Raw genomic sequence first — 21,105 nt, 5'->3', positions numbered from 1 at the left:
GTCTTCGTATAGATATATATATATATATATATATTCTTATTATTGGGCACAGAGAGAACAAGTTGTTCTATCATCATACATCACATCAGGCCATGGTTCCAACTCCAAGGGGTGGTGTCATGCCAGACCGTGCATCACTCCCAGAATCGAACTGTCTCAGGCAGTGGCAACACTCCACGAACTGCTTGTCGGACAGTAATATTTCTCAATTACGCTAAGAAATTTACTTCAGGCTGTGACATCACTCCATGGACTCCGCGTCATATCTAAATAGTTGTGCTCCAAGGACCAGGCATCAAGACACAGCTCACAACTTCAGAGAGCTATCTACCCAAACCTAGGGGCTAAAGTAAAGGCTGTACGTGTATACAGCATAACACCCACTTTTAACAAAATGAAAGAAAAAATAATAATCATTACACATCCACAAAAAGCAATGATTCAAAGAATAAACAGGAAACTGCTTGTTTAAAATTGTTAGTTCCCTTTTACGTAAATACATTGGAACAATTTTGTGTACATATATAATATATTATTTATATCTATTTACAGGTTTTAATGTTGGTTCACAACCCAAAGATACAGGTCACAAAGACAAATGTCAGCATTTTGTTTTTGCTATTCTCACCTGCTGTAAATTCGAAACAAAAAGAATTCATATACACACACACATAGAAATAGTGTTTGATCCTCATTTGATAAAGTGCAGCGGCGCTATTTCTTTTTCATACATAAATTGTTAGAGCATCCATAGAATGGTTGACGTTGCTGACAACAAGGCACACGTTGATTTGCACATGTGAAGTTAAAAAAAAAAACAAGGATAAGTAAGCGAGTAAAAAAAAACATTTTGCAGTCTGATTTTTGGGGAAAAGTCTAATTTGCTTTTCTTTTCAGTTTTAAAAATAGCTTTTGAGGCATATGCCTTACTACGCCTCATCTGTTTTCTTAAAATAGGTCTCCGTCACAGACTCGAGCGCACTCCAAAGGTACATTGACTTGGGGAAGGCTTTACAAAAGTGTCTCCATCAAAAACTCTTTATGCGGTGCTCCAATACACCCACCGCTTCAGGAAACCGAGTCACCAATAAGTACATTGAGAAGGAGAATTAAGCAACCAATGTACACACATAATACCAAGCCTTTGACAAGCATTAAGTACATGGCCTCGAACAGATGCATGCCGCCAGCAAACATGCAAAGTTGTGAGCTTGTCTGCACCGAGTCTGCGTTTGGAGGGGAAATGTTAGGGGATGCGGGGAGTAAGAACAAGGTATAAAGAAAATTCATATATTTACACCATATTACACATATCTACAGGCATTTTATGACTTGTATTAAAAATAATTGGCCCAGGCGGGTTGGGCTATCAGCTGGCATAAAATTGCAGATTGCGTCCCTTCGGTTTTTGCTGGCGTGAATGGGAGTCACCTCAGCAGGCCGTCTCCCCCAGGAGGATAAACCATGGTCATTGTTGCAGTAACATGCTGCAAGGGGTACAGATCAGAGGGAGGGAATAGTCCACCTCCCTCCACAAGGAAATATCTGGAATTCCTTTCCATGTTCCACATCAGGGTTGTGGGGACAATACATGGTTAGGAGTGGAGAGCAAGATCATCCTCTGTAGAAGTCTGTTCCAGCCAGGGGTAAGGGCTCTAGAAAAAGCTGAAGACGAGTTGAATAAAGTGCATAGCTTCCTCTGGTGTGTCTGCAGGCTTCTTGCAGCTACACGCCAACTCCATTCCACAGGCTGGATGTGCTCCACTCTGGGATATTCCGTGGATCCACCAGGCCTGGTCCACCTCAGTCCAACATGGCGTTCAGCTGGTCGGTCAGATCATCAAACATGGTGCTGATGTCATCAAGGATACTCATGGGAGATTTCCCAGCTCCAGAACTACATGGGGATGGAGAGTACAGAGAGAGGGAATGTAAGAAGATTACAAAGAGGGGCCACAAGAAACATCAACAAGTCTGTTTAATTTGTCTTCTTGCATTAAGAATGAATCAAGTGGAAACAAACACAAAAGAGAGGGGGACAACAGTGATTCTGCTTTGCCACGTGCATGCCATAGTAAGACATTTTCTAGGATTCTGAAGCTAGTGTTTATGTTGCAAGGCTAGGACCTCTTTCTCCCTTGTTCTTCTCGGGCTACACACTGTGCATCCTTAAGGAAGTTTTATTAACTAGCCCCTTAGAGAGGGCACAGTGTGTCCTAGTAGCATGTCAGATAATAATAAGGATCCTGGTTTTGTGCTCCTGATGGTGCTAGCTGCTATATTTACTGTGCACTATTGATGCATGGTGATAAGTTTAACTTGTTATGGATGTGGAAACCTGTCTCCATCCTTTGTCACTTCAGTGTCTGGGTCTCCACCCCCCAGTCAGGAACACAGGCAATACACAATACAATGGCTCCTACTGGTCTTAGTACTCAAACTCTCACAACGCAGAGCCCTACTACCAGACATGCTACACACTCACTTCACATACATGCACTGGACAGGCACAAGGAATGCCAGTGCAAGAATCTGGGTATATCATAACAGCAGAACTGTACATGAGACAGGCCTACAGACTTGCCTCTCATTGACACATAGAAAGAGGTCTGAATGACTCCTGATAATGTGATACACTGCCACCCGCGCTTAATGAGCTACACCCAGGGCATGGACAAAAATCTAGTGCCCACTATATATGGGCCTACTGGCTGCACCTTCCAGGTCACAGGATGCATTCCTGACCTTGCATTACCCAGAAAAAACCCTTGGCCTCTCCATACACAATAGATACGTGAAACACCAGGGCCAACATAAAAGTCAGGATAACAGTTTTACATGCATTCATGCACTTAAGGCAGAGGTACATCCCCATGCAAGGGACATTCCCATCCCCTATAATCCGGGGCAATTAGATTGCGAAGATGACATTTTATCAGCCTTATGGAAAGGCATTCATTAATAAAGGTTGAGATGGTTAAGTTGTTTGAAGGGAATGCCCTGCGAAAGGTTTCTGCATTTGCACTACTAGGAGAGAGATCTGTCTTCCCTACTGTCAATTTTAAGTAACTTGATCTTCTAGCCCTACTGAAGCAGCTTTTTATGTAATCTTGCATTTGAGACAATAGCTGTGCACCAGACCATGGAACCAAGAGCGGACACATCTGATGTGCAGATGTGTTTGTGGTTTTCATGAGATTCTGATACTAATATTAAACTGATTATACTCTGTCCTTGGAAGGAAACACTTTCTCGAACCGTGTCAAAAATTTCTATATTTTAATCTCGACTAAGCCTGACTGGAATTCTAAGCAGTGCTCCTGCAAACTAGCAGGTGGCGCCATACAGCTGCGCGTCAACACCATTCTGCTCTTGAAGTGATGAATGGAGCAACATATAACAATGCATGCTTACATCAGTTTCTTTTAGGAACTCATCCGCACCCTCAGATGTGGAGCCCATCAACAGACTGAATTAACCAGTGTGCAGATTTCTAGATTTTCTTTTAAGACAGACGTACCCCTACCACAGAAGTGGGCAATGAAGAATCTGGGAGTAGATCAGGTATCCAGCAGAAAAAGTCTCCCCAAGGTAAATAACTTGCTCTTTTAATGGATACTTCTGACTGCAAATTCCTCACTTTGTGAACAGATTCCAAAGCAATATTTCCCAAGGTGGTTGGTCTGTGGAATAGCGCAAACTAAAGTCCTGGAGGCCATAAACGACAAAATGTACATTCCCATAGACCTGACTGTCAAGTCAGCAGTACTTCCATGTACATGTGCACCGATGCCCAAGTAGTGCCCTTATAATATCCAGGGTAGGCACTCCGCGTGCGAATGCAATGGTAGCAGGTTTGGCACTGGTTGAATGAGCCTGCAGACATTCTGCAAGCAGAGTATTAGCTAATGCCTAGCAGATCTTAATGCAGAGGACTATACTTTGAGAGATGGTCCATTTCTGCACCACCTCATCCTTCTTTGCCCCAGAGAACCCCACAAAGAGCTGATCGTTCACCCGATGTTCCTTTGTACATTCAATTTAAAAGCAGAGAGAACTCTTGGGGTTCAGACAATTGAATCTTTCTTCCTCTTTCGAGGGATGAGGCAGTGCAAAGAAGGGCAGCAGAGGAATGGCTTATATGACCTGAAACAGGGTAACCACCTTCAGAAGACATGGTTAGCAAGTAGAATGAACAACTGTGAATTGGTTAGAAAGGGGTACACACACAGCAGAAAGGTGAGAACTAAATTCAAGTCCCATTGTGGCATTTCAAAGGGCGTTTGTGGAAACATACACTGAAACCCTTTATAAAATGCGTCACCCCTGGTGATTTTAACATGAACGTTTGGTTTAGGAAATATAATCAGGCTGAAAGAGCTAGCCGGTAACCTTTAACTGTGCCCAGAGCAGGGCCTCGCTGCGCCAAAAAACAAAGCAAACACCACCTCCAACAGTTTCCCCTGCAACTGGTCTAACTGCTGGATACAACACTATGGTACAAACTTGTTGCAGCACCCTGCATATACAGATTTCGAGGAAGGGTGCCTCGCCACCAGGATGACATTAACAACCCTAGGAGGAAGATGAAAAAGAACTCTAGTAATGCCACTCAATTTCCATGCATGGAGGTGCAGATTGCGCAGGCTATGGAGTAAGACCCTGACATAACAGTGCATTTTCTCTGCACAACCATGGAAGCAACCTTGAGAGGTGTAGTGCATCTGGCACAGGTCTTTGGACCCCACGGTGTTTGTTGCAATGTCACATGTTTGTGGTATTGCCTGTGGCAATCTGCACCAGTCTCCCTTTGATGTTGGACAGGAAGTTCTATAACACCAAGCGAAATGCCCACACCAGCAAATAGATGTGGAGGTAGGTCTCTGCTGGTGTTGGATGCTGGGTAAAAAATCTGGTTTCCCTCACACAGGTCTATGGTAACTGCTCAGTTGACTGGAGGGGCCCGATCATGGCTTAGCCCGAGTGCAAAACACTGTCAGTAAGGGCTTCACTTAAGGGCAAAAGAGATTCACCTGCTGCCTGGCCAGTCTGTAGAGCCTCAGTGAGACTGTATGTCTTAACCTCCATAGTCTGAAGACTCTCAGCATCCCTTCTAATTACTGTGGCAGAGAAAGGACATTCATCTTGGATTCCTCACCTTGTGAATATTCTCTCTGGCACCAGACTTATGATGGTTACTTCTACCTGTTGATTCTTCCCCTTTAGAATACATTCCAAAGCAGTTTCCTTCCATGGAGAAGGGTTGATGGATGGCTCGATGAGGAAATCCTGCATAATGGATCAGGTGAAATGGCCATCAAAACATACTTTGGAATCCAGGCAGTAATGCTTAGCAATAGTGTGTGTTGATGCCAACAGAGCTGCCTTGCTGACCTCTGCGATCGGGAGTCCTCTGCCAACAGCAGACGTGGTCAATTTGGCCCTGGTGGAATCGGCTCTAATTCCTTGGAAAAATGCCTTCTTCGCCAAAGTGTAACATGTTTTGAAGTAGAATATGATACGTCTGGACGGAGTTCCCTTTTGCACTAATATACCGTTCTTGGCAACACAGTTCCTGACAAAAAGCTGGTCAACCAGTCAGATATCCTTCGTGTGGTCCAGGGAGTAGATGACGGGCCCAACCTATGCAACTGCTCCTCTATCCTTGTGGGATGGGGTGGGAAGTAAAAGGTTGGGAGATTGATGGACTGAATCTGATGAAAAGAAGTCAAAGTCACCACATTCGGATAGAAAAACCTCCCTGGTTCGCAACACCAATTTTTCCAGGAGAAATACGGACTTGACGCTGCTGTACCGGTTTTTGGGAACTGTGCTGTGGGCGGCATGGGACACCCCAGGTGAGGCGCTTGAGGAGATATTGTCCAGCATTGCACTGACTGCCCACGCCGCCTTCGAGCCACGAGTGACAGGCGGAGAGGAGGTGACCAGGCTGGCAGTGGCGCACTGCACCTCTTGTGACAGATCCCACGACTAGGAAGTATATACGGGCACGAGCTGCGGTGAGTAAATTGGTGTGACTGTGGATGACCCAAGGGTGAGCCTGTGGACGCGCCTCCTGCTAGGAATAAGTGCCAACCATCGGGGTCTGAGGCGGTGCTGCAGGTGGAGACATCGGTCCAGGGTTCCACACTCTACCACTTGGCCTAAGGTGCAAAAAGGCAGTCAAGGAGAGCACTTATTTGCCTGGCAATGAGTGGGAAAGGGAATCGGGCGCACCAGCAAGGAAAACTGGACAAATATGCTTACACTAAAGACTCTCCCCCAATGTCGGAATGTACCGGGCACACGGAGAAGGTCTCGGAAGAAGCTGGAGCGCCTAAAGTGACGCTGGAGGATATCATGGCCGCCCTTAATAGTGTGCAAACAACAGTGGGGTCTATTTCCGCAGATGTGACTTTCCTCAGAGTGGACTTCCAGAAAATGTTCGCTAGAGTCACAGAAGTTGAACAAGCGACTGCTACCCTGACGAAGGACTCTAACTTCCTGCTCCAAAAAGTGTCGCAACTGGAGGCGGAAAACAAGTGCATGGCGACAAAGCTGGATGACCAGGAAGGGCGCTCCCGTTGCAACAACGTGCGAATTACAGGCATTCCAGAGAGAGAAGGGAGCCCCGCCATGGACCTATACGTGGCAGAACTCATAAAAACCAGACTGCAACCTAGGGGACTTTCAACCTTCTTTTCTGTGGAACGCGTGCACAGGGTGCCCAGGGGCAGGCCTAAAGTATGGGGCGCCCCCCGGCAGGTCCTGGCTTGCATCTTCAATTTCCGCGACAGGGATGCCATTCTCCAGACGGCCCGAGTGGCACTGCCCCTGCGCATACAGAATTCGGTGGTGTCCTTCTTCCCGGACTATACGGCGGCAGTGTTGGCGAGTCGGAGACGCTTCCTAGAGGTCAAGAAGAAACTGAGAGCCCGAGAACTAACTTATTCCATGATTTTTCCAGCACGGCTGCGAGTAGTAGCGGATGGGAAGACATGGTTTTTCGAGTCGCCAGAGGAAGCTCACGAATGGCTTGAGGGGTGGCAGCAGGTGAAAAACTCTGGGCGCTCAGACAGGCGGAGGCGACATCCTGGAGGGACGGAGGACCTCACCGACCACGACTGAAGGGTGGAGGAGGAAGAACGGTCACAGAGGGAAGCTGGATAATGAGGCGTTATGAGTCTATTCTTTACTAAAGATGTACGGTAGGGGTGGATGATTGCTGGGACATGCGGTGACTGCTCAAATATGCCACAACATATGAACATTTGAACTCTATGACAGGGGATGTTCTTGGTCTTCCTCGGACCTCCCGCTCCTTACACGTAATAGGCGTTTGGGTTGTAAGCACTCTGCTGAGTTGGGGTGGCGGGCAGTTTGGAGTCCGTATGGCAGGGAGGCAGGGAGGGGGTTGGGGGGGATGGGATTGTTTACATGTTTTCTTCAAAAGTTAATGTTAATGATGAAAGTAGTAACCAGACACGCAGTACACACACCCAGTGTAGAACGCATGCCGGTACTTCCGCAACACCAATTACTTGCAGCGCCAGCCATCGTAATGACGGATACTACAAAAGGGGTGCCCGGGGCGGGTTCTTTAACTCCAGTGCCGCCTCTCTCCCTGCTCACATGAAACGTGCGTGGCTTTGGAGACAACATTGAACGGGGTCTGGTCCTGCATGGTCTCAAGAGGTGTGCCCCGACGGTGGTCTTATTACAGGAAACCCACCTTACCGGTACCACTAGTAAGGCGATGGACAGATGGGGGTACAAAATGGTGGTACACTCAGAATTCTCCTCAGGGTCCAGGAGGGTGGTATACTGGTACGAAAAAAGTACCCTTTAATCATACATAAAATTAAAACTGATGGGTCAGGGAGGTTTGCAGCAAGAGCCACCCAGTGGGAGGGGCGGCCCCTAAATATAGTCTCCGTTTATATTCCTCCCGCATTACACGCCACGGCGCTACCGGCGCTTAGTGAGTTTCTACTTGACCTACCAGAGGGGGAACTGATCCTTGGCGGAGATTTTAACGCCGTTATCGACAAATTAATTGATAGATACCCTGCGCGAGTGCGTGGTACAGGAGTATCCCGCCTCTGGAGCTTTCTCGAAGCACTATGGCTGACAGATTTGTGGAGGCTACATCACCCAACAACGCAACAGTACACATATCACTCAGGGGTGCACAATAGTTTAACAAGGAGAGATTACTTCCTGGGTTCAGCTGGTAGTCTTAGGAACGTAGACAGCATAGAAATCAGACCATGGGGTATATCTGACCATTCTCTGATACTCCTACAGTACACACACCACCACTTAACACGTCGCCGTATCCCTCCAATACACCCCGGCTATCACCAGGTCCCCGCAGTCCGTAAGACGATCATGAAAACGACAAACCTTTATTTTCAGGAAAATGCCCCCTCTGTTGCCTCACTGACGATCTTATGGGAGGCATATAAAACAGTCCTCAGAGGACAGGCCATCGCCGCCATTGCAGCGCACAAGTGTGAAAAACAGTTAGAACTGCAGTCGATCGAACGAGAGCTGCACACGGCAGAGGCCCAGCAGGCCCAAGACCCCACTCCTGGGGCTTCTCACAATCTACGAGTTGCGCAGGCAAGATATAAGGCGTACCTCACGGAGCGCACCAAACAACAGTTGGAAGCCACACGGCACAGGATATATGACCTCGGTGATGAGACTGGGAAGCTGCTGGCATGGCTCGATAGACGGGATAGAGGCGTAAGATGGATATTGCAGCTTAGCTCCGGGGAGGGACAGGTAACAACTGAACCGCACACGATAGTGCACATTCTTGCGCGACACTTCCAAACAGTCTACTCCTCCGCCTCCTCCATGACAGTGGAGGAGACGCGGGCCTATGTGAAAGATCTTGATATGCCCAAACTTACCCCAGAGGCGGTGAGCACCCTGGAGGCCGATCTCACAGTAGAAGAGATACAAACGGCAATCGGAGCACTGCAATCCGGTAAAGCGGCAGGACCGAACGGCATACCGGTCGAACTCTATAAGAGGACGGTCTGGACTATTGTCCCCCATTTGCTCAACATGTTCACTGACAGTCTCCGAATGGGCGAACTCCCGCCGGATCAACGCACGGCCACCATAGTGGCAATACCGAAACCGGGCAAACCCGCTGATACTACCGTCCTATATCACTGCTCAATGCGGAGGCAAAGATCCTAGCGAAGCTCCTGGCGACTAGGTTAACACCATACTTGCCGGAAATCGTACACCCGATCAGTCTGGTTTCATGCCCGGCAGAAGCACAGCCCTCAATCTGAGACGCTTGCATGGCGCACTGGCTCGGGCGGAACGTTTACAGGAACCGGCGGTGCTGCTCTCACTGGATGTGCAAATGGCGTTCAACATGGTCGAATGGCCCTTCCTATTTGCAGTACTACAGCACCTGGGCTTTGGGCCAAAATTCTGTGCCTGGGTCCGACTCCTTTATACCAGACTAATGGCTCACATTGCTGCCAACGGGCATATGTCCGAAGATTTCCCCCTGACGCGTGATACGTGCCAGGGATGCCCCCTATCGCCCCTGCTCTTTGCCCTGGAGCCTCTGGCTGCGTGGATACGCTGGGAGACCATGATACAGCGACTCCGGTGCTCGAATGACTGACAGGACCGTGTCTCCCTTTATGCAGATGATGTGTTGCTATATCTGTCCTCCCCGCGACGCTCTATACTGACATTGCTTAACATTTGCAGGGTCTTTGGAAGAGTGTCCGGATACACCATAAACTAGTCCAAATCAATAATGTATGTGCTGCACGGCCCCCCCACCACGACTCCCGGCGGACTGCCCACGCCAGACAGTGGAGGGATCATTTAAATATCTGGGTATCCATATCACTGCGGATCCAACGGACTTCCTCAAACGGAATTTGCCTCAAGCGAGACATGCGTCACTGGGGTGCGCTACCACTAACTCTGCTGGGGAAAGCAGCGCTATTTAAAATGATGGCCCTACCCCGCTTTGTGTATGTACTGGAAAATACGCCGTATCACATACCACCCACGTACTTCCGCACAATTGCGGCACAGGTAACTGGCCTTCTGTGGGGTAGCGGGCCGCCACGCATCGCACAGTACAAATTGACCCGCGGCTGGTACGATGGAGGGATAGCGCTCCCCAATATCCAACTCTATTACTGGGCAGCACAGCTGAAGGTAATCAATCAATGGCTTCATGCTCCACAGTCGGACCCCGCGTTTATGGCAGATAGGGACGTACTGGGCACGAAGGGTGCGTTGTCACCCCTGTACGACGAAAAACTGGCCCCAACGCTCATCGGTCCTCTTAGGCAGACCATCGCCATCTGGCATGCGGCCCAGGCCAAGCTAGGGTGGCGCGGGGTTTTGACCCAGCTCACCCCTCTGTGGGACACAAAGCAATCTGGGAAACTCAGGAACAGCAAGGGCTTTGACAATTGGGACAACATCGGGATCTCCACGGTGGGCGACATGTGGTACAAGGGTGAAATAGTTTCATTTGCACGCCTTCAACAGCAATATGAACTGGCGCCCTCAGAATGGTTTCGATATACGCAGATTAAACACGCCTTACTATCAAAACTACCACCCGGCACTGGGGTACCGGAGGCATCACCCATGGAAGATAGGTTATTGACAGATTATATGCCAAAGAAGGCCACGTCACTCACATACCGCAAACTAGTGAACAACCTAGCGGACCCAACGGGTCCTCTCCGGGAGAAATGGTCCTGTGATATAGGCGAGTTGGACGAGCCGGAATGGCGGGAGGCATTGGCTTCACCGCGAGAGGCGAGCATACCCTCAAGGCTTCGGCTGGTACAGCTCCGGATTCTACACCGCTCATACTACACCAGACACACTCTGCGCCGAATAGGTAGAGCAATACATCCGTTCTGTGTGCGCGGCTGCGTGGATGTGGGAAATTTTTTTCACACCATATGGGAGTGTCCCATAATCCAAGAATACTGGAAGCGGGTGATGTGGACATGGTCACAGTCGGGGGGAGTGTCATTAGTGCCAGAACCTAGACGCTGTCTGCTGAATGTATGGGAACATAACGACCTCACTCGTCAAGCTCAGAGCTGGGCTACGTTGGGGATTATGATAGCTAAAGTAAACATAGCCCAAAACTGGGGGACGGGGGAGGCACCATCGCTAACCGCATGGGGAAAGGACATGGACGAGGCCATGCTAGCTGAACGATCGGCGTTTATTAGACGGGGATGCCCTCGTAAGTAGGGTAAAGTATGGGGGGCATGGAATAAATTCAGAGGTGACATATGCGATCCACCATCGGAAAAAGGAAGATGAAACCTCGGACACAGACTGATGGGGGAGACTTCGGAGTGGGCATACGGGGCGTTGATATCAGAGATGTAAAGTTGCAGGAAGGTGATTTCAAGGGGTTGACTCTGACATCCTGTATTGTATTGTTATATACTGTGAGAAAACTGCATATTCAACAGCTATTCTGTACTACTAAAATAAAAAATAAATAAAAAAATAAAAAACGTTAGTTCAAGATAAAGGTCCCAATGGGGCAGAACAAAACAAGTTGATAGTTAATTTAGTAAATCTTTTTAAAAAATCGTATCAGAATGGGGAATTCAAACAGAAAAGGCTTATATGGGAGACTTAGGAGTGGCAACAATGCTGACAAGTACCCTTTATAGTGCTTGACGGTGGATGTCCCTGAGACTGATGAGCAGTACCATTTCTCCTCGGTCAGAAGGGTCATTGTGACTGGCAGCCTGAAAGGGAGACAAGTGAAGGTCTACATATTACATCCTCTTTGGCCAATCCGAGGCAGCGAGAATGAATTGGACCGGACTTGGCAACTTCCTCTAAACTCAAGGAATCAAGGTGGGGGTGGGGGTGGGGGGGGGGGGGGGGGAAGAGTGGGGCACAGTTCAGCTGAAAGTTCCACCTCAACTGAAATGCATCCTTCAAAGCTCCCCTTCAACGACTAATGGAGGACTCACCACTTCTGGCATTCAGTTTTCCAGGGGAGGCAAACAAGCCCACCATAGGAGTGCCTCGCTGGGAGAAGATTTCCTGGACTACCTCTGATAGAAGATGCCACTTGTGATTGGCGAGAGAACGGCAGTTCAGGCTGTTGTCTCAGACACTCAGAGACCCAGCTAAGTGATTGGTCTTGGGCTCACCTTCAAGAAATCCGATGACTGCCAAAGTCTCAATGCTTCGAGGCAAAGGCGGCAAGACTCTCCTCCCTTGCTTATTGACATACCACATGACTGTTGTGTTTTCTGTCAAGATCTGGAAGAACCAACTTTGGATGGAGGGGATGAAGGCCTTGAGCACCAGCCGAATCACTTGCAGTTCTAACAGGTTGATGTTAAGTACCTGTCCCTCTGGAGCACAAAGGACAATGATATTCAAATCCTCCAGATAAGCTCCCCACCCTAAGGTGGATGTATTAGTCACCACTGTGAGCTACAGTCGTCTGAGTAAAGTAAAGGCCATCCTGCTCTGCAGGTTCACATCGTTCCCTCACCAAACCACTTCCACTACAGTGCTTGGGAAAAGCATGATGGAGTCAGACAAGTCTTGCCCATATTGAAGCCACTGCCTGCAGAGGCACCACTGCAAGGCCCTCAAGTTCCAACATGCATGTGTAACTAGGAGAATGCAGTAAGCCAGCAGACTTCACAGTCGGAGGAACTGTAGGACTAGGACTCTTGGGCCCTTTTGGAAGGAAGGAACCATTTCCTGGATGTCTACAATTCTCTGACATGGAGGAAAGTCACAGAGTAAGGTGGTGTCCATAATTGACACTATGAACTAGCAATATTGCAAGGTCAGATTTGGGCTTGTTGACTGTAAAGCCCAGGTCAAACTGCACAGAGACCTTCGACTGGAGGTGGCACGACACCGCCTTAGGGCAACCTAGCTTTGATTAGCGTTTAGGTAGGTAAAGATTGCAATGCCAGACTTTCTGAAATGGGCTGCATCCAACTCGAATGCCTGAATAAAGGTCAGTATCTAGAATTTCTCCTTTCCTGAGGAAGAAATGAAATTCCCTCAGGTCACGGATCGGTCGCACACAAGCGTCCTTCTTGGGAACAAGGAAGCATCTGGGAGTAGCATACTTGTCCTATCTCTTACTCTGGCACTAACTCCAGAGCTCCTGTCTTCAGGAGTACTGCCACTTTTTGTTGCAGGATGGAGAGGTGGTCTCGAAGAGGGGCGGGATGGAGGGTGAAGCCTGAAAGAAGGGAGAGGTGTAACCTCTTTAAATGATTTTAAGGATCCACTAGTCTGAAGGAGGACAGCTGCCCTTCCACAGCTTCCTCATGGGTTTGAGAAAGAGACCTAAACCTAGTTGCCCGGTGGTACAGGGGAGGAGGCAGATTGCTGGGTAGATTCACAATGCTTACCTCTAGTTCTGTCTCTATATTGTTTGACTAGCGGGTTTTGCGGCTGGTAGGGCTGGTGCTGGCGAAAGGAGAGTCCACTTCAAAAGCTAGAACAACGCTAAAGTGGATGGTAATCCCTGGTTGGAGACTGCAATTGTAATCCCATGAACAGTTAGATGTGCACAGCAAGACGTGTTTTCGGATGGAAAAAGCTGTACTCCTTTCTCGAGCCACTGAATCCGCAGTTTTCAGTCCCACTTTCATGATAGGACGTTAAACTTTCTTCCCATTCTGGATCACTTCTTGGAAGTGTGCCTTCATAACTTCTGGAAGGTATGCACAACCATCTGGTCTATGACTCTCAAAGCTGAGTGCATTGTGCTTTTCAGCCATGGTACCTGCTGAAAAGAGCTTCCCATGACCCTCTTCCTGTTGGATTCTCTGTCCAAGGGAAGATCTCAGTTGACTGACCAGAGGAGCAAAATGCTTGGATAACCAAGCTCTCAGATGAAGGATGGGTGGCAAGGAAAGGCAGATCACCTGGGGTAGGGCGGTAATGTTGTGCTACCGGCCTATTGACCAGTATAATCACACGTGGTTCTGTCGGAGTTCAAACAAACATTGAGTCTTGAGGTGGTCACTAATGAAAAGCAGTGTATGTGAATGAGGAACATTGTGTGAAATCTACCAAAAGGTTTGAAAGACGTGTGAACTCAGCCAGAACCACGAGTGATTATACTGGTTATCTACCCCAGTTCAGATATTACACCCGCTTTTGATAGCCAAGGCAGAAGTGGTCTTCTTCCAAGCCATTAGAACTGGGTCTATCAATGCCTCATTGAAGGGCAAAAGGGGTTCAGCAGATGGTACTGCAGGGAGGAGAACTTCAGTGAGGACGTCTATATTTGCCCCCACTGTTTGAAGCTGCTGCTCCAGGACTTCAGCAGCCTTCTTTACGACAGCATGGAATGACATCATTTCTGGCATGGTGGCCCTGTTAAAAAATCCATATCCATGCTGGAGAAGTAGCCAGCCCCCTGGCTGAGAACAGACCAGTACATTCTAAAGCGGGCCACTTCCATCATCATCACCTGGAGTATACAGGTTCATAAGATCAGAGTTCTTTCTAAAAATGTTATGAATCCAAATATGAACCTCTGCACCTCCCTTTATGATATGTTCTGTGTCACAACTTCAGTGATCTGCACCATGGGAGATGAAGCCAACAATGATGCAGGAATATTTGGTTGATGTATCGATGTGCAGGTAGAAGGAAGGAGGTGCCAGCATCATACCTGGAAGACAGTGCTTTACAGCACCTGGGCCAATGGCATAAACATTTGTAGTCCATACAGAATCATGGGACCTGATGACGTGACCAGTGGCATTGTAGCCTCAGTGAAGATTGAATAAATAGCTTTGAAAACACATCTTGGTCCAATCCTGGGGTAGGGAACTCTAGATTAGATGTGTTGGCATTGGTTGTTGTTGGCATGAGGGACCTGGCGCCGAAGAGTCTGGCAGTAATGGAGTAGGTGGAGATCATGGTTGTTCCGGGTACAGATCCACTGGAATCACTGGTGGTGGGTGCTCTGTGAGCCGGCTCCATGATTACAAGAAGAAGCTCCAGGACAAGGATTCCGTGGGAGTCTAGGCTATTTTCCATTGCCGTGCTTCTAAGGTTTCTTGCACTTCCTACGCTTTGTACTGAAGAGTGGGAAGATGGTGACCTGGAACCACCACGGCTGCACTTTTACTAGTGAACTTTGCCGGACGTTCTTTGATAGCCTTCAGGTGGATTTTCTGACAGGAATCATGGGAGTGTGAATCATGGTCTGACCCAATGCACCAGAGGCCAACAGAGTGGAAGTCAATGATAGGCATCTGTCCATCATAGTCTCTGCAGGGATCAAAGCCCAAATGCTTGGGAGAAGACATTATACTTGCATGATTTTTAAAAACATTTTCTGTGAGGAAAACTCAACTCTAGGGGAGCGAGCTCACGATCCACATCGAAGGTGCAGAAAAAAGGGAACTAATGTTGTTGCGTCTCAGTGGGTGCTATAGGGCTTCGTTGACATAATCTGACACGATTTCCAGTATTGCTGCAAAGCCATATAGCAAAGGGAGAGCTTTAAGGGTTCCAGATCCAGTCTAGTGTCTGGGATGATTCTGCATTTTTTTAAATCTGTAGGGACAAGTACCCATCTTAAAAACTATTGGCTGTACAATCTCAAACAATTCTGGTACCCACTAGGTCTATTGCTGTTCTAAACAAAATGAAATATTTAGCTAGTATTAATCCAAAGGTGGGTGAAGGAAGGATTCAAATTACATGGCTGTTAATGAATTCTAGTATTAAACTTAACTGGTGTGCCACAATTAATTTGTTGAGGTAGTCAGAGACTTGTTACTGGATGTATGATTTGAAAATGTAATGTAGCCAAGAAACATGTTACTTTCTCATACTTTAGAATTGATTTTTAATGGTGTTAGTCTATTGAAATATTGTGTTTGTTGAACATGTTTATGATTTGAACAAATTGGGTGCACATACCTGACCCTTTGTTATACAAGGAGATGAGGAATTTAAAGTAAATGTCACTTAAATTTGTTAGCAATATCTGTGGTGGATACATAAGTTCAGGATCGCCAGGAAGATTAAGGCTATTCCAGGAAGCGACACGATGTGGAAAAGCTCTTCCATAGCCAAACCTCTCTGGTGGCGCCATGCAGCTCCAACCACAACTCTGCCACCAGACATGATATCACCGTCATATAATAGCTGCCAACCTTGTTGCAGATGTCAGTTCCTGGTACTTTATCACTGCCCTGGTGAGTCGTACAAAGAGGACCCATACCAGCATCGACAGTGACAACAACAGCTTAACACCGTTGCTGACCTTGGGATCTTATTATATACGGTATTGATATATTGCTGAAAGTAAGTAATTATCACTGACATATACATCTTCCTTGCGGATTAGATTACATGAGATTGGTGTCCGCGACTCAGCTTTGAGATGGTAATGGTCTTACTTACAGGACAGAACACAGGCAGGCAAAATCTCATCCTACTACTCTGCAGCCAGACTTGTCCAGTAAGGGGTTCTGCAAGGTTCTTCTCTAAGACCTACTCTATTTAGGTTGCTGCTTTGGCCCACTTGATTAGGTCATATGATTTCTCCTTTGTGACCTGTGCGCAAGATAAACCTCTTATTATCCGACTGGACGTTCCAACCAGCTACTCTAAGGAGAAGCTTAAAAATAGCATCTCTAATGTTGCTTATTGGATGAGCAATAGCACTTTAAAATTAAACACAGACAAGATGATAGTACTGGTCTTAGATTGTTCGAAAGAAACTTGGTCATACAGGTGGTGGCTCATAAAACTGCAGTGTGACCAGCCTCTATTCTTTTGTTAAAGAGTCTTGTGTCACTGCTCATATATTACCCCTGTCCGCATGACATGACTGCACTACGGGCGACACCTCTTTACTTGTCCTTACACTACGTGTTGGGCTAGCTACCCTGTGTTTTATATTTTTTACTTTTCACTTTTTTCTTCCAATAGGAAGACCAGAATCTTGGTGTCCCGGTAGCGCAGCGAACACGGACAGAAGCAGGGATATACACTCTAATAGGTGAGTGCCCTGCACCTCCATGACGTGAATACTAGTCCTTCACTGCAGCTACTACCGCACATCCAGTCTTCTGATTTTAAATGGTTCTTGTTTTTAATCTCACATTCACGTATAGTAATTTCTATACTCTATTGTTTGATTACCTACACTTGGCTCCTTGGTTACAATTGGCATAGTCTATTATCACACCTTGCAGGAAGAGAGACCTTGTTTGTGATATATGTCCGGACAAGTACCAAGTACTCTACACTGACCTGTGTCTTGGTTACCTTATTTCCTTCTCCTAGGTTCCCATTGGACACATGGCGAGATCGTTTTCCATAATACATGTGGCAGGTAACAAATGCACCCACCACATTGTGTAGATAGTTAACATTTCAATAGGTTCTGAAGAATTGCCAAGGATCACTAGGACCGCGAGGCATGAAACATGTTGACCACCACAGATGAGCATAGCTAAGCCGAACCCTCACGTCAGCTAGCTGCCACTCTGTTTTTGTTTTTTAATCAAGTGGATAGCCATTCCCAATAAAGTCTAATTTTTGGACTATCCAACTCGTTTCAATCACCTACACGCATTCACATCTACACCACCAGACCCCTCCCACGCACTACACCATACGGCCAGGAACAGAAGATCTCCGCTAAAGAGCCCCTTTAAGGGTGCCCGTCGGGTATTGCAACGCCGACCCGACGAGGAGCAGGTCCATATGATGAAGCATGACACCTAGCTTGCTTGGTGTGTGAGGACCCTAGTTCTGACTAGAGGAACTCCTCTCCTCTTTCACACTGTCTCCTTGTTACTTACACCCTCTCTCTCCCTCTATCCTGAGGAACTGCATACTCTTCATTCTTTCGATGATTAATATTATTAGTCCCAGAGCAATACCTCTGGGATGTGGGAATGAGTAGGGCCAATTGACCAAGAAGGTCATGCAGCGCACCCTTGGCAAAGTATTTGCCACTGCACGATTGGCCTGTGGGGCAATACATTTTAGAAAAGGTGTGTAGGGATGACCACATGGTTGCCTGGCAGATGTTAACCACTGGAATGGCTTTTGTGAGAGCAGTGGGGGCAAATGCTTTCTGGAGTGATTTTCTTGGCTAATGAAGCAGATCTTAGGCATGGACGATCAAAACAAAATGGTGCGTTTGGTCACTGTTCTGCCTTTCTTCATGTAGCAAGGCCCACAAAGAGCTGATCATTCACTCTGCCTTGTTGAGTATGGTCGATGTAGTAGGACACTCCATGCTTGGGATCCAGTATATGCAGTCTCTACTCCTCTTTGGTGGGATGAGTGGGAGGAAGCAAAGTTGAAAAAAGTAAGAGGCTGAATTCACCTTGGGTAGAAAGGCTGGGCAAGCATGCAGGACCATTTGACTAGGGGGAAAAAACCAAACTAAGGTGACCTGAAATTCTCTGACCCGAACTATCATACTCTAGATGTTACTGCAACTAATAATGTAGTCTCCAATGTAAGAAGTCAAACTAGACAGCTGTGCATCGACTTAAAAGTAGATGTTATGAGGAAAATTAATGGAAGGCTTAAATTCAACTGAGGAACAACGAACAAGGTGGAAGGTAACTGGTAAAGCAAATGGTGCCACTAGAGGTAACCTAAATAACCAAAGGCGGATCAGGAAGATGCATGAAAGTCAAGAGGTCTGCCAGATAACCCTCGATGGTAACCACCGAAAGGCCCTGCTGTGCAAGACATGCAGGACATCAGAGAGGCACAAATTAAAGTAACCCAAAATATCTGATGCAGACAGTTGCACCAAGTTCTTTACTACTTGTATTCTTTGGATTTGAGGGTACGGAATTACTCCATCAGTGGTAGGATCGATTCAATATGTACACAAATGGTTATGCCATTGGAATTATGTGACAGGGAGTATCAAATTGTGTGGCAAGAAATGTAAAATGTATTACACTTCTTAATGTCTGGGTATAGGTAACAATTTAAAACTCAAATACAGCAATAAGGAACAGAAGGGTGCCCAGCCAACCTTTGCGTAGGGACTTTCACGTTGCCACATTTTGGTAACTTTTGATCTGTCTAAGCAAGAATACTTTTTTTGTTAAAATCTGCAGATTATGCAGCAGATGTTAGATAATGGAGCAAATTCATAATTATGCGGAAACATCGCAACTGCAAAATTGCATAATTCCAGTGGACCTGCACATAAATAAGCGATATATTCACTTGCAGAACACTCTGTATTATAGGTGGCATTTAATTCCTCCTACTCCTCAAGTGCTAATTCTTCGGGACTTACTTTCTTACTTAATCTCCCACATTTTAGTTCACTAATTGCGACCATTTTTGATTACTTCCTATAGGTGTTTAGACAGATGGTACATCTGTCCCAATGAGACCTGCTGAGTGTGTCAGAGGGCCAAAATGTCGACATCAAACCATTGGACGTTCGCCTGTAAGTAGGGAGAATTGGAAGACTGAAGTAGGTGTAGTGGAGAGCCATGGCCGCAACCAATCTCTACTATTGAAGACTAGCAGAACATGGCTCAGAGACATTCTTTCAGCACGACAAATCCAAAATGCTAAGTTTAAGGCCAAGATCTGGAATGGGACTCGGGCCTCCATCTTTCTTGGGGACCAAGAAGGGAGAAAAGGAAAATGCTACTTACCAGTATGCATCTGTTCTTGGCATGTAGAGCTGCAGAGTTGTATAGTGTGCATAGATCGCCATCTGGTGTTGGGCTCGGATGCTTGCACTTTTTTATTGTCTTGGAAGAGTCTTTTGTAGTGACAAGATAGGTGACCCCTCCCTTGGACGATAGTGCGCATGGGCATCGACTCCATCCTCAGATTGTTTTTTCGCCATGATGGGAAATGATGGAGTCAGTAAGAGATAAAGAGATGTCCATGTGAATGTATCTAATTAAGATAGTACTGAAACAGATACAGGTTCCGGGGAGTGGGGTGGGCATGTACAACTCTGCAGCTCTACATGCCAAGAACAGATGCATACTGGCAAGTAGCATTTTCTGTTCAAGGCATATAAAATGCAGATTGTACACTGTGCATAGACTGTACAGCAGTGTCTTCCCTGGCGGTGGTCACCTGTATCTGTTGCAGTGGTTTGAAAAAGTGTTTTAAGAACAGCTTGGCCAACGGAAGCCTGTTGCTTAGCCTGCACGTCAACACAATAGTGTTTGGTGAAGGTGTGTGGTGTAGACCATGTTGCTGCTTTACAGATGTCATCTAAGGGAATGTTCCCTAAGAATGCCATGGAAGCCCCTAGTTTGTGTGTTGAGTGCGCTCTAGGGGGAATTGTTAATGTGCGTTTAGCCTTCTGGTAGCATATTTGAATGCATTTTACTATCCACCTAGCGATCCCAGCTTTAAAGATGGGGTTACCTTTATGAGGTGGTGAGAAGGCTACAAACAGTTGTTTTGTCTTTCTAAAGGGTTTAGTTCTGTCAATGTTATAAAGTAGGGCTCTTTTGACATAAAGTGTGTGAAGAGCTCTCTCTGCTACAGAGTCTGGGTTTTGGAAAAACACCGGTAACTCAAATGATTGGTTGAGATGAAAAGAAGAGATTACTTTGAGAAGGAATTTTGTTCTGAGAACCACCTTGTTACGATGTATTTGTAAGAATGGTTCTTGTATGGTTAGAGCCTGGACCTCACTTACTCTCCTGAGAGAGGAAATTGCGACAAGGAAAACTACTTTCCATGTGAGGAACTGCAGTTCACATTTGTGTAGAGGTTCAAATGGGGGACCCATGAGCCTAGTAAGAACAATGTTTAAATTCCACACCGGAGAGGGTGGCTGTCTGGGGGGAATTATCCTTTTAGGGCCCTCCATAAATATTTTAATTGCAGGTACCCTAAATAGTGACAAGTGTTGTCTGTTTTGTAAATAAGCGGCAAGTGCCGCTAAATGTAATCTTATGGATGAATATGCTAGATTACACCTTTGTAAGTGTAGCAAATCACGTCCTGGATTGAAGTATCTAGCGGATCGATGTTATTGCAGTATATGACAAATCTATTCCATTTTGCTGCATAGCAAGCTCTAGT

At 46.7% G+C, this 21,105-nt stretch overlaps 1 protein-coding gene across 4 annotated transcripts in view; it reads right to left on the bottom strand.

The window, feature by feature from the left end:
- Positions 1 to 464: 464 nt before the first annotated feature.
- CASKIN2 (CASK interacting protein 2) overlaps positions 465 to 21,105 on the bottom strand; it is a 312,904-nt gene continuing 292,263 nt past the window's right edge. For all 4 annotated transcript variants that reach the window (XM_085617001.1, XM_085617003.1, XM_085617004.1 and 1 more), the window contains one exon: positions 465 to 1,897. In XM_085617001.1, the coding sequence (XP_085473127.1) occupies positions 1,804 to 1,897 (94 nt within the window). In that variant the 3' untranslated portion in view covers positions 465 to 1,803. The remainder of the gene's footprint in view (positions 1,898 to 21,105) is intronic.

This window comes from Triturus cristatus, chromosome 7 (genome assembly GCF_964204655.1).
Source record: "Triturus cristatus chromosome 7, aTriCri1.1, whole genome shotgun sequence".
Classification (NCBI taxonomy): domain Eukaryota; kingdom Metazoa; phylum Chordata; class Amphibia; order Caudata; family Salamandridae; genus Triturus; species Triturus cristatus.
Note: the sequence above shows the minus strand (reverse complement) of the source record. Positions and strands in the feature narration are given on the sequence as shown.